At 38.6% G+C, this 12,311-nt stretch overlaps 1 protein-coding gene across 8 annotated transcripts in view; it reads right to left on the bottom strand.

Annotated features, from left to right (window-relative positions):
* LOC100734653 (GON-4-like protein) overlaps positions 1-12,311 on the bottom strand; it is a 71,533-nt gene that overhangs the window by 17,629 nt on the left and 41,593 nt on the right. For 7 of the 8 annotated variants that reach the window (XR_010047775.1, XM_013158734.3, XM_013158735.3 and 4 more), the window contains 6 exons: positions 11,233-11,336; positions 6,040-6,238; positions 5,519-5,605; positions 2,790-2,961; positions 1,026-1,170; positions 131-281 (listed from right to left, as the gene is read on the bottom strand). Coding sequence is in view for 7 of the 8 variants with exons in the window: in XM_013158734.3 (XP_013014188.2) it covers positions 131-281; positions 1,026-1,170; positions 2,790-2,961; positions 5,519-5,605; positions 6,040-6,238; positions 11,233-11,336 (858 nt within the window). In the remaining variant the exon portion in view is untranslated. Of the gene's footprint in view, positions 1-130; positions 282-1,025; positions 1,171-2,789; positions 2,962-5,518; positions 5,606-6,039; positions 6,239-8,741; positions 8,857-11,232; positions 11,337-12,311 lie in introns of those variants that run through there. The other variant, XM_013158737.3, reaches the window with a different exon arrangement.

Raw genomic sequence — 12,311 nt, 5'->3', positions numbered from 1 at the left:
AAAAGGAGAATGAACCTAGGAGCAAAGAGCCTTAGAAATAAGAGCCCTCCTATCTACCAGTATCAAGAGGAGGTGGGAAAGCTGGCACACACAGGCAGGAAGCATGGGCAGAACTTCCAGAGGCACTCACCTTGATGATGTTGTCAGGGGCTCTGTTTTGGTTGAGGTTCTTGATCCGAACCGTCAGCTGATGGGCAGTTTTGCACGTTAGTAGGTACTTGCTGATTAGAGGCTTAGGAAGCTCGGTACCTTCAAAATGCTTCAGTCCTAAAGCTAGCAAACTCAGGAGAGGAGCAATGGCATTATATTTCAGTTTGGTCCTTCCTTTGATAACCCTCCTTGGGGTATAAAGTGAATTCAAGGCAGACCTGGACTATAAAGCATGATCCAGTCTTTAAAAAACTAACTAAATAAACATTAAAAAATAGAAACACTCCCCAGATTACTTCTTGTTTTTGTTTTGTTTTGTTTTTTTCTTTCACCTGTCTGTCTGTGTTTTGAAGCAGGGTCTTGCTACATATTCAGGTTGGCCTCATCCTAAGTGCTGCAATGAGGCTGGGGCACAGGTAAGAGCAATAAGCTTTAGAAACAAGAGCCATTCCATCCATTGACAGTATGAGGACACACAAGCAGGAAGAAGAGGCAGAGCTTCTAGATCAACGCACCTTGATGATGTTGTTAGGGGCTCTGTTCTACTTGGCTCGTAAGGTTATAGGCCACCATGCTCAGCTACCAGTATGTTATAAACCACTTTTTCTATATCTAATTGTTGTGCAGCTAAGCACTGTAGCCCAAACCTGTAATCCCAGCACTCAGTGAAGTTGAGGCAGGAGAATCACAACTTCAAGCCTCGCTTGGTTAACGCAGCAAACTTATCTCATAAAAACTCTTAAAAAGGGCTGTGGATGTATCTCAGTGTGAAGGTCCTCAGCTCAATCTCTAATACTGCCAATAACAGTAATAATAATTCTTGCACATATTGTTGGCTACATAATAGATAATTTCAATAAACAGTAAACACTTACTTGTCTTCAGCCTTGGTGAAGATGAGCTTATCCTGAGGATTCTTAGCCTTCAGGGAACACACTGGAAGTAGCTCTGGATACATGAACACTTTACTTGTGGCTAGGATCCAAGCCACTTGCTTTGGTAAACAAGAGAATTCATAAACTGTAAGATAAAACACCTCTGGTAAGTGCAATTCTTGGACCAAAATAGACTTCACAAAAGCTTTTGAATGTTTATAGATAGTTTATCTGACTTAATCCCCAATCCCCTTTTGCTTGCCTACTCTCCCCCAAAAATCTCCCCTAAAAGCAGCTCCATTCAATCTTAATAAAATTTAATTACTGTATTCCTTTTTATGTGGAACACTTAACAAAGTAACAAACACAAAGCACCTAATAATGCCTGACATTAGTGTACACTCAAGATATTTTTTTTACCTCCTTCTCCCTTTAAATCCTTGAAAGAGAAGAGACCTTCAACAATGCTTTCTTTCAGGATGAGTCCAACTTCTTTAACCTCCCTCACAAATATGGTATTCCAAATTTTATTTTTATTTGAGTCTTACTTAACTTTTAAGTTCTCCCAGATTCCTCCTGAGATTGGGGGGAAAAAAAAACCCATAAAGGGAAAGAGACAATTCAGTCTCATTCATTTCTGTCTTCAGCGCTAAGCCTCTGAATTCCAGGACCTCTACCTTTCTATATACATGAACTATTACATCTGTGTTATTTTTATATGCCCAGAAGAAAACACAAGATACTGTCAAAGTTATAACTATATTTTGGTTTTAAGTTTTCAATGCCAACTATCAATAAAAAGCAGCTTGGAGATCTGTGTCTATGATATAATGAATGCAAATTTAACTGTATTGAATTTAACCATAAGATTCAGGAGTTTAAAGCAAAATACACATACAAACCAAATCCAGAACAAACTACAACTAATGGCTTTGCTAAATTAGGAAATACGTGATAAGCAAATATTTAGCCATGGAGTACAACAAATATTTTCTCAAAAAAAAAAACACTAAAAACACTAGTGTCACCCAAAGTAGTGATATATACTGCTAATCTCAACTACCTCAACTAAGGCAGGAATATCACAAATTGGAGGCTGGTCTCAGGAATTTAGGAAATCCATCACAAAATAAAATTTAAACATGGCTAGCATTGAAACCAGATACAGTGGCATATGCCTGTAACACCAATCCTCCAGAAGGCTGAGCCTAAAGGACTACAGTAATACAGTGAGATCCTATCTCCAAAAGGAAAAAAAAAAGTATTGCCTACCCTACAATCACGGAAAAATAAAAGAGTCAGGGGTCAATTTTAATGAAGAAGAGAATAACCACCTAAATATGACCAATTTTCCCCATTGGACTTTCACTTTTTTTTTTTTTTTTTTTTGGCTTTTTCGTTTTTACCGGTACCAGGGATCGAACTCACAACTGCCTGCTTTCAAGGCAGGCGCTTATGCCGCTGAGCTAAATCCCCAGCCCCCGGACTTTCACCTTTAAAAGACCCCAGTTTGTCTTGATCCAATACCTAACATACATCAGTTAAGTCTAATTCTCAGCAATACATCATGCATATCTGGTCTCCAGTAATCTCTATGCCTGGCTTCCCTAAGCATTAATATTATTGTGCAATTATAAAACTTAAAAGATACAAAGACAGGACAAAAGACAGAGAGAGCCCTTGTGTCCTCCACCCCTAGGGAAGTATCTATCTAAGACATTTATGTTTCACTACAACAGAAAACTTGACACCTCTGTCCCCTACCATTCTTGCGCACAGGTTTTGGGGGGCTCCAGTCAACACTGACATGTGTGCTGAAGTCCTCGATCAGCTGCATGGCTCCCATCAAGTTACAGGGTTGAAACAATGTCTGAAACATGGGGTTGGACTGGTGGTGAAGGGCAGTGGAGCTCTGAGCAAAGGTCCCCAGCTCTTTCTGGGAAAACAGGACAAAAAAGAAATCCAGCAATTAGTAGCTGTGAGTCTCAGAATGAGAATCTATTCCTCCTGCTACAAAGTAGACCCAAAAAAAAGTACACAAAAAATACAGTGTCATAATTAACATTATTCTATTAACTTCTTTTAAAGGATAAACTTGAGACTTTTATAGGTAAATGGATACAATTTGAGGAAATAAATCACTCACATGTGTAAACATTTTACTGTTTCACTAGTGTGAGAAAAAAATATACATACATACAAAAGATAGTTAAAATAGTTATAATACTGATTTCTCTGAGTGAACTGAAGAGAAAGGTTTGTGCTAATATTGTTTGGACAACTGAATTGAATGCATATTGAGCACATATAAATATGTGCTCTGAGTAACTGATTTGAAAATAACAATAGTATATACCATTATTACCCCCTAATTATTGCGTTTTGAAATTTTTTTTTTCTCTCTTAAAATAAAATAGATTTGGGGCTGAGGATTTAGCTGAGTGGCTGAGGATTTAGCTCAGTGGCATAAGCGCCTGTCTGGCAAGTGTGAGCTCTTGAGTTCGAACCCCAGTATCCCCCAAAACATAAGAAACAAAAGAAAAACATAAAACAAAAGAAAGCTTCTTTTGGCTGAGTCCTTAGACACTCAGGGACTGTGTGATATGTTCATTTGTTGTTGTTGTTGTTGTTTTCTCAGCCTTATAGATACAGTCCACAAGCTCCAAGGGGAAAATTAAAGATCTCAAAAATGAGGGCCATTGTTTGTAAATATTTCTCTGAATAACTTCTAGAACAAAGTCCTCATCAAGATCCTCTGACACAGTAAGAGGTTAATACATTCTGCTGCTCATGAAGGAAGCTTGGACAATTAGCAAACATACTACTCAAATTCCAAAGAGATAGACCTGAGAAGTAGATATTATTATCATTACCCATTCAAAAGTTCAGGGGTAATTTGTTGGGGTTTTTGAGAGAGATGACTGATTTTTTGAGACAGGGTCATGCTATGTAATTCAGGTTCACATTGAGCTCCTTTTGTAGCGCAAGCAAGTCTCAAACTCACAACGATCCTCCTGCTTCAACCTCCCAAGTGCTGGTATTACAGGAATGCATCACCATGCCCAGAGCAATTTGTAATGAATTTCATATTTTAAACTTAAAAGCCCTTCCAGTCAGGCATGGTGGTACATGCCTATGGTCCCAGCTCAGGAGGCTGACACAGGATGACTGTATCAAGTTCCATGCCAAGGTGGGCCAGTCAGAACTACATAGCAAGATCTTGTCTAAGAAAAAAAAAAAAAAAAAAAAAATTCAAAATGTCACCAGCAAAACTAATTCTATACAGAAAACATTAATGTGGAGCTATGACAAGATAATGAATTCAACATCTATAAAAACAGCAGTATCAGGGGCTGGGGATTTAGCTCAGTGGCATAAGCGCCTGACTTACAAGCAGGGAGTCATGAGTTCAATCCCCGGTACCAATAAAAAGGAAAAGGTAAAAAAAAAACAAAAACAAACAAACAAACAAAAAAAAACAGCAGTATCAACTCAGGTATCATAATGCATGCTTAGGAGCTGGGGATTTAGCACACTGGCATAAGCGCTCACTTGACAAGTGTGAGGTTGAGTTTGATCCCCCCCCCCAAAAAAAGCACACTTATAATCCCAACATTCTGAAAGACTGAAACAACAGGGTCACAAGTTAGTAATGCAGCAACTTAGTAATACTATCTCAAAATTTTAAAATGGCTGGGCATATAGCTATGTCAGAACTCCCTGGGTTCAATGGCCAATACAGAAAGAATAAAAATAGCAATACCAAAAATATAAGCGGTCAGGTAAAAGCCAGCAGGTCAAGCAGCACATGCATGTAATCCCACCACTCCGAAGCCTGAGGCAGGAAGATTACCCCAACTACATACCAAGTTTGAGGCCAACTACATACCAAGACCTTGTCTCAGAAAAGAACAAAAGACAGAGAGAGAGGGAGGGAGGGAAGGAGCGAGGGGAAGACATCAGGTAGATTCAAAGACAAGAAGGACATGATAAAAATATAAAATGTATCACATATTGAAGCCCAATTTGTGCAACTTAATGACTTAATAGGACCAAATCTCAAAATAAACATAAAACAGGACTGGGAGGCAGCTCAGTGCAAATTCCCTGAGTTCAATTTTAAATAAAAGTGGGAGAGGGCAGACGGATAGTACTGAGAAAACAGACCAGGCATGGTGGCACACATTTGTAATCTCAGATTAAGAGACTGAAGCTGAAAGACTGAATTTGAGAGCAGCATATGCTACCCCGTGATTTCAAGCCCAGTCTGGACATAGAAAACCTGGTCTAAAGAGAAAATTGAATACACTATAATTGGAATCAGTGGCTTACATTGTATCAGTAAACATAAACATAGGAAGCTTTATAAAACAAGGTATAAAACCAAAACCATGGAAGTGAAAATCAAAGTAAATTACACTCAGTGAGTAATGTGAGAAGTGAGTTACTAATTTCAGTCAATTCTTTCATATTAGTGACAACTGGAACCTTACAAGAAATATCTTGGTGGTACTGGCCTCTGAACTGAGGTTGGGGTTGGAGGAGGCGAGAAGATGGATTTGCGTCAAGAGTTGAACATGCTGAGAAGGGAAAGAAAACATTGACATGTTATGATGTTGCCATTTCAGAAACAGAAATTATCAACGTTTGCAAATTTACCACACTTATTTTCCTTATGGTGAAACAGCATAAATTTTCAAGTATATTCCCATAAGCAAAAAGATAAACCACAGAATGTTTAACATCCAGTCAGAGTGACTAATTAAAAAACTCTATGGCAGTTGAGGCTATTATAAATTTCAGAACATATTTCTAAGGACTCTCTGAAGCCCATTCTGAATACTATAAGGATCCTTATGGTGAGTCATAGGGCACAAACATGACGTTCTCAAGGTTTAACTGATGTGAGGATCCCAGGGTTTCAGTGAAGTTACTCAGACTCCTATAGAGCTGCTCGTTCTGGGCGTCAGGGTCAAGCCCAGAGATAATTCAGTATTACCAAGAAGAGTCGTACCTGCTGCATCTGCTGCTGCAGTCTCTTCCTCTGCGCAACATCTAGAATCAGAGTCTGATGAACTTTCTCAGCCTGAGGCTTAAGCTTCTCCATTTCTTGTTGCTGTTTGGCTGAAGATTTCTTCATCTTCAGCTGTTCAAGTAGTTCCTTTACTGCCCGATGTTGTTCATTTAGCAAGTTAGCCAATGGTTCCTCAAACCTACCCTCAACAGGGAGATATCTGGTAACTGAATATGGACATTTTCCCAGGTCTACAACACTTGCAATTCCTTCTAATGGTGCACTAAGAAAGCACAGAGAGCATCTATTTGCTGCTAATCCCTAAACCCCACTTTAGCCATCAAACTCCTTAGTTGAGTATTTCCCCCAAATTGCTAGCACAAACAAATAAAATGATTCTGGGGCTAGGAATATAGTTCAGGAATAGAGCACTTGTCTAGTACATGCAAGGCTCTGCGTATGACTTCCAGCACCAGGACAAAATAAAAATAAATAAAATGATGCTGAATTAGACTCCACCCTATTTTTCCACAATTACTCTTCTAAACAATATTCAATGCAGAGAAAACTACACAAAATCTAGGGTAGAGAAATACCTGAATAACAGAGTAATGAACAAGCTCGTGAGAACTCATCACACTCACATCTACTGATACCCACATTACTCTGCAGTTTGTTCTTAATAGTGACATGGAATCTTCTAAAGATAAAGCATTTGTTCTCTAATTTATCTGTGACGCCTATTTTAAATCCAGTTTCTTCTATGTCCTTATCCATTCAACTGTCATGCTTTCCCATCTTACAAACTCAAAGCTCTTACAGAATAAAGTAGGAAAGAGATACACTGACATATATGGTAAATTTGATGAACAGAACTGAAAAGTTGATTCAATTATTTCCATACTATCTTCCATGAAAATACCTTCTTTTAGCCTTTTGAATTCTTCCTCAAATTTCCTAACCTTAATTTGACACCCAGTACTCAGAAATCAAATACCAAGCACTACCATGTTCTTTTTTTTTTTTTGACAGACTCTTACTGCGTCCCTATGTTGACCATACAGGGGTTCAATTTGTATCCTCCTACCTCAGCCTCTTAGAATGCTGCGGTTACACGTGTGCATGATCATTTCTGATCCTAGCACTTTAGTTTTTAAGTAAAAGCAGAACAAAAGAGATGTAAGTGCTTAAGCACATGCTGATAACCTATGCAGTCAGGAGAAAAACATGCTGATATAGCTATGACTATAGGTTATCATATTTATAGTCTATAGTGAGTGTAGTAATAGTTAAAAATAACATTTTAGTTGCCCTTATAGTTGTTTTTATTTTTGAGACAGGGTCTTGCTGTGCAGTTCAGGCTGGCCTTGAACTCACCATACAGCCCATACTGGCCTTAACTTTCTTGTTGCAATACTCCTGCCTCAACCTCTTAAATGCTAGGATTATAGGTCTGAGCCACCACACGCAGTGTGTTTTGAAACAGGGTCTCCAGCTCACTATGCATTCTAGGCTGGCCTTGATCTAACTCACAGTATAGCCAAGGCTAGCCCAAAACCTGCAGCGATCTTGCCTCAAATTATGGGGGCGCCTGGGATTATAGGTATGCACCACTATACCCAACTAAATGTTAACCCTTTTTAATATTCTCAAGGATGAAGATGACACTTCTTTTTATAGTTTATCTTTGTTATAATATTTATTTCAGATTTAGGTAAAGCTGTATGACCTGAGACTAAAAAGTTCTGACTGTGCTATTATCACCCAAAACAAGAGAAAGCATGATGAAATAGATGATATAGTTAGGTATGCTGGTACACATCTATAATCCCAGGACTCCTGGAGGCTGAGGCAAAAGAACTTCAAATCAACCCCAGCCTAGACATTTTAGCATATTAGTGAGGCTTTCTCTCAAAATAAAATGTAAAACTAAAAAGTTCTGGAGATACAGCTCAGTGGGAAGATCTTGGGGGTTCAATAATCTTCAGTACCACACACACACACACACACACACACACACACAAAGATTAAACCAGGTTTCCATTTGTGACTAAAAGAGAAGCAGTGGCAGCCCAAGTAATACATGGAATGCAAGAAAATACCTGAATTCTTTTTTTTTTAATAATGAAATACACTTTTATTTTATTAGTGGGTAATTTATGCTCAGAAAAAAAATACCTGAATTCTAAGAGAAATTTTTGATTTTGTTTTTCATAAAGAAGATCTCACCATATATATATATTTCAAGCTGGCCTCAAACTCATGGTGATCCTCCTGCCTTGGCCTCCTAAGTGCTGGGAATAGATATGTGCCACCACCTTGCCTCTAACAGGAATCTTAAAAGAGTTATTAATTCCTAAATCTGAAAAATCACATGCAGAGTCAATCAGAACCAAAATGTGTTTATAGATCAAATCCCATAATAATGCATCCCCAAGAAGAATGGTTACATTCTGCTAAACCAGAACTTTGTTATATGACTTAAAGTAGGTTGAATCCTGACCCTAATAATTGTAAGATTTTTGGGGTGGTTATTATGGTATTTGTTAAAATACAGTACGATGGGTATTTATGGTTTGTACACACTAATTAGTGTAACTTGTCCTTTTCACTAAAGCACACAGTCCCTGAAATTCTAGTTTCCGGATGAATCCCAAATTGCCTTCTTAGGTGGTGCTATTACATTAAAACGCAGGACTCACAAGAGGCTGCAGGGCTGTTATCACTGCTGTACCCGGACCTCTGGTCACACAACTGAAACAGAACTGAAAACTTCACAGGGAGAAGAGATGGAGGGAGTGTTGACCCTTAATTCACGACTTACTGCTCACTGAAAGTGAAAACATATCTTTTTACCAACACTATATCAAATGTGCCCTTCCTTATCCCATTACTCTGACTGAAAGGACCAAGTACAAGACGGCAGACGGGGGGTGGGGGAATGGGGGGTGGCAACCACCACCAACTCAGTGACTGGTTTTGCGTATTTCTCTATGGGATAAAAGGAAGGATTGGACTGTTGATATCACCCATCTGGAATTTCCCATTGGATCTTCCAAGCATGGGATCATCTATACCTTCCTGAGTCATCTCAGGATCATATTCAGTGTCAAGATACTTCTAAGCATAAAATCATCCACCCTTGAGTTATCTCAGGATTATACTCAAGGTCAAAATATTTCTAAGCATAAGTTTACCTATACCGCCAGGGATTTAGCTCAAGGTAGGCCTGCCTGGCAAGTGCAAGGTCATGAGTTTGATCGCATGAGTCTTCAGATGAACTGTGATTTTTCACTAGCCTCACCTATTCACAGTATGCAGCAAATCCATAGTGGCTGATTTGGGAGTAGAGGGTTCAGATCCAGAGACACTGACTTCCCAGCCATTGTTGGAATACGATTCTTGTCTCTGTTTTTTATATTTTTCTCACCACATTCCTGATATTGATAATTGGGACTCTTGGCCGGATTCCTGATACTGACAATAGGAGCTACTGGCCAGCATACTGATGTGGGGGATGCACCATGATGTCTCCAAGAATAAGGACAGTATCTTTTTGTTTTTGTTTTTGTAACCAGGGATCAAACTCATGACTTTGTGTTTGCCAGGCAGGCACTTACACCAATGAGCTAAATCCTCTGCCCAAGGACAATATCATATAAAATGAACATTTTATAAAATGAAGAAATCCTTTCAAACAGAGGGAAAATTTTCTAAGAAATTTTATACTATTACCAAATATCCCATAAAAGGCCCCTTAGCTGGGCATGATGGTTCATGTCAGTAATCCCAGCACCTGGGAAACTGAGGGATCACAGATGATCATCATGAGTTCAAGGCCAGCCTGAATTACATTGTATAACCCTGTTTCAGAAAACCAAAAACCAAAAATCAAAAACTAAAAACCAAAAATCAAAAAGCAACAAAAAGATGACAACGCTGGCCTTTCATCACAGACTAGCCTGATCTTCTCATCAATGCCATGCTCTCCCACTGTAGTTCTTTCGGTTAAACTCAAGTCCCTTCCTCATTTTCTCTTATATTGCAATTAGAGCTTTGCCTCCCTTCTCACAATTCTTAGCCAGTTTTAATTTTTATTTATAACTTGGTCAATGTCCATTCTCACATCTAGTAACTATATGCTTTCACTAACAACAGGTAACAAAAGACTGAAGGACAGATCCATGGTGGCACACACCTGTAATAGTAGAATCAGGTGAGCCAGAAGTTTGAGCCCAGTTTAGACAACTTAATGATTTACCAAGACCTTGCCTCAAATAGAGGCCAGAGATTTAGCTCAGTGGCAAAATCTCTTGGCAAGCACAAAGTCATGAGTTCGGACCCCAGTACCAAAAAAAAGAAAAGGGACAGAGCATGTAGGGTAGTGTGAAGGCCCTGGGTTCAATCTCTAGTACAGGAAGGGGAGGAGAGAGAAGGGGAGAGGAGGAAAAAGAAGAAAAGTAAAGGTGATCCAAATCCATTACAAGGGGAAAATTAAAACATCTACTATCTGCCAACTTCAGCCAGATAAGTGGAATACATTTGTGGTACATTACTTTAATTCCAGGACTCTAAGAAACTACGCAGGAAGATGGCAAATTTGAGCCTAACTAGAGCAACTCAGCAATGCCCTGTCTCAAAGTAAAAAATAAAAAGGGATGGGAACATAGCTCAGTGTGAAGTACCTGGACTCAATTCCCCATCACTGCAAAAAAAAAAAACTTACCAACTTAGTGTGAAAAGGTCAGTGCATTTATTTCTAACTCCTGGGACATTATAGAAGGTGCTATATTGCTTGCTCAATTAATACCTAGGTGACTAAGAAACTTTCAGTCCCATCTACCAGACATTAATGGCAGTAAGAAAGATGAAAGAGATAGAACAGTTACCATAATTTAGAGCAGTTTCTGTGGCTGGCCACATACAGTCCTATATACTTCTCCAGCACCACTCTCCTGGAGAAGCCGTGATCAGATGCCAGCTGCTGTTCTTTCTCCCTTCCCAAACAGATACAGCTTAGTCTGCTGTACTGCCCCTTAACAAGGAGATTTTTCACTTACCACCTAAGTCCCTTCAGCACTCTGCATCCTTACATGATTAACAGAAGACAGTTGAAGAGGAGAAATTATTTAATATGATGTCCAGAAACATACATTTCTTTATTTTAAATCTTAAGGTTTATGGCCAGCATACCGTAAGGCTTGAGGTGTGTTAAAATTAGGCCGAGACTCAGCCACACGCTCCTCCTCCTCTGGGCCATCATCTTCCATGTTTGAGAACCCCATCTCATCTTGGAACTAAAGGCAAAGAAAAGGAGGGTTTCCTGGAGAAATGGCCTCTGTAAGTCACTCCCATAGCAACACAGGTAAGTAAAAACTATAGATTACAGGACTTTAATCATGATGCCACCAGGTAGGGTTTGCACTTTAAGACTCACAGAAACCCACATTTAGGGTAACTATTATGCCAAAAAAAAAAATCTCTCAACTAGCCAACTTATAATGGTCAGGACTGACTTAATAACTCAAAAACAACCACTCTTTTAGAAATATCTCTTAAAGGGCTGGGATTGAACTCAGTAGCACAAGCATCATGTATTTTTATACAATGGAATACTACTCAGCCATAAAGAATGATGATCTTGAGGGTTTTATAGGTAAATGGAGGCAACTTGGAAATATCCCCAATAGTGAAATAAACAAGACTCACAATAGTAAATATCACATTGTCTCTCCAATCTAAAAATAATAAACACTGGCAGAATAATGGGATCCAAAATGTATAACAGATATTGTGAAAGTGAAAGGGAAGGAAAGTGCTCTTTAAATAGTAAAATGGTATGTACAGTGTGTAAGATAGATGACTATATTACTGAATTTCTTTTTTTTGTTTTCTGGGTTTTTTTTTTTTTTTTTTTGTCTTTTTCTTTTTTATCAGTACCAGCAACCGAACTCACGACTGCCTGCTTACAAGGCAGGTGCTTATGCCGCTGAGCTAAATCCCCACCCCCTATTACTGAATTTCTGTTGGAACATTAAACAGAAAGATTTGCACTGTCAATGTTTGAGTGTCTAGCAACTATTTATGCTTTGATTTTGCGAATTTGACAACTATTTTTTAAGATGACAATGAGTAATGTATCAACTAGCAACTCTATGATGATAATTTTTTTTTAATTCAGTATTATTCTACCCTTCTTTTCTGTTTTTTCTATTTTCTTTAATTTTCTTTCTTTGAAAAACAAAAGAGAATATGCAATGTAACCACCACTG

Source organism: Cavia porcellus, unplaced genomic scaffold (assembly GCF_034190915.1).
Source record: "Cavia porcellus strain 051 isolate PalLab524CR breed Dunkin Hartley unplaced genomic scaffold, mCavPor4.1 scaffold_6, whole genome shotgun sequence".
Lineage (NCBI taxonomy): Eukaryota > Metazoa > Chordata > Mammalia > Rodentia > Caviidae > Cavia > Cavia porcellus.
Note: the sequence above shows the minus strand (reverse complement) of the source record. Positions and strands in the feature narration are given on the sequence as shown.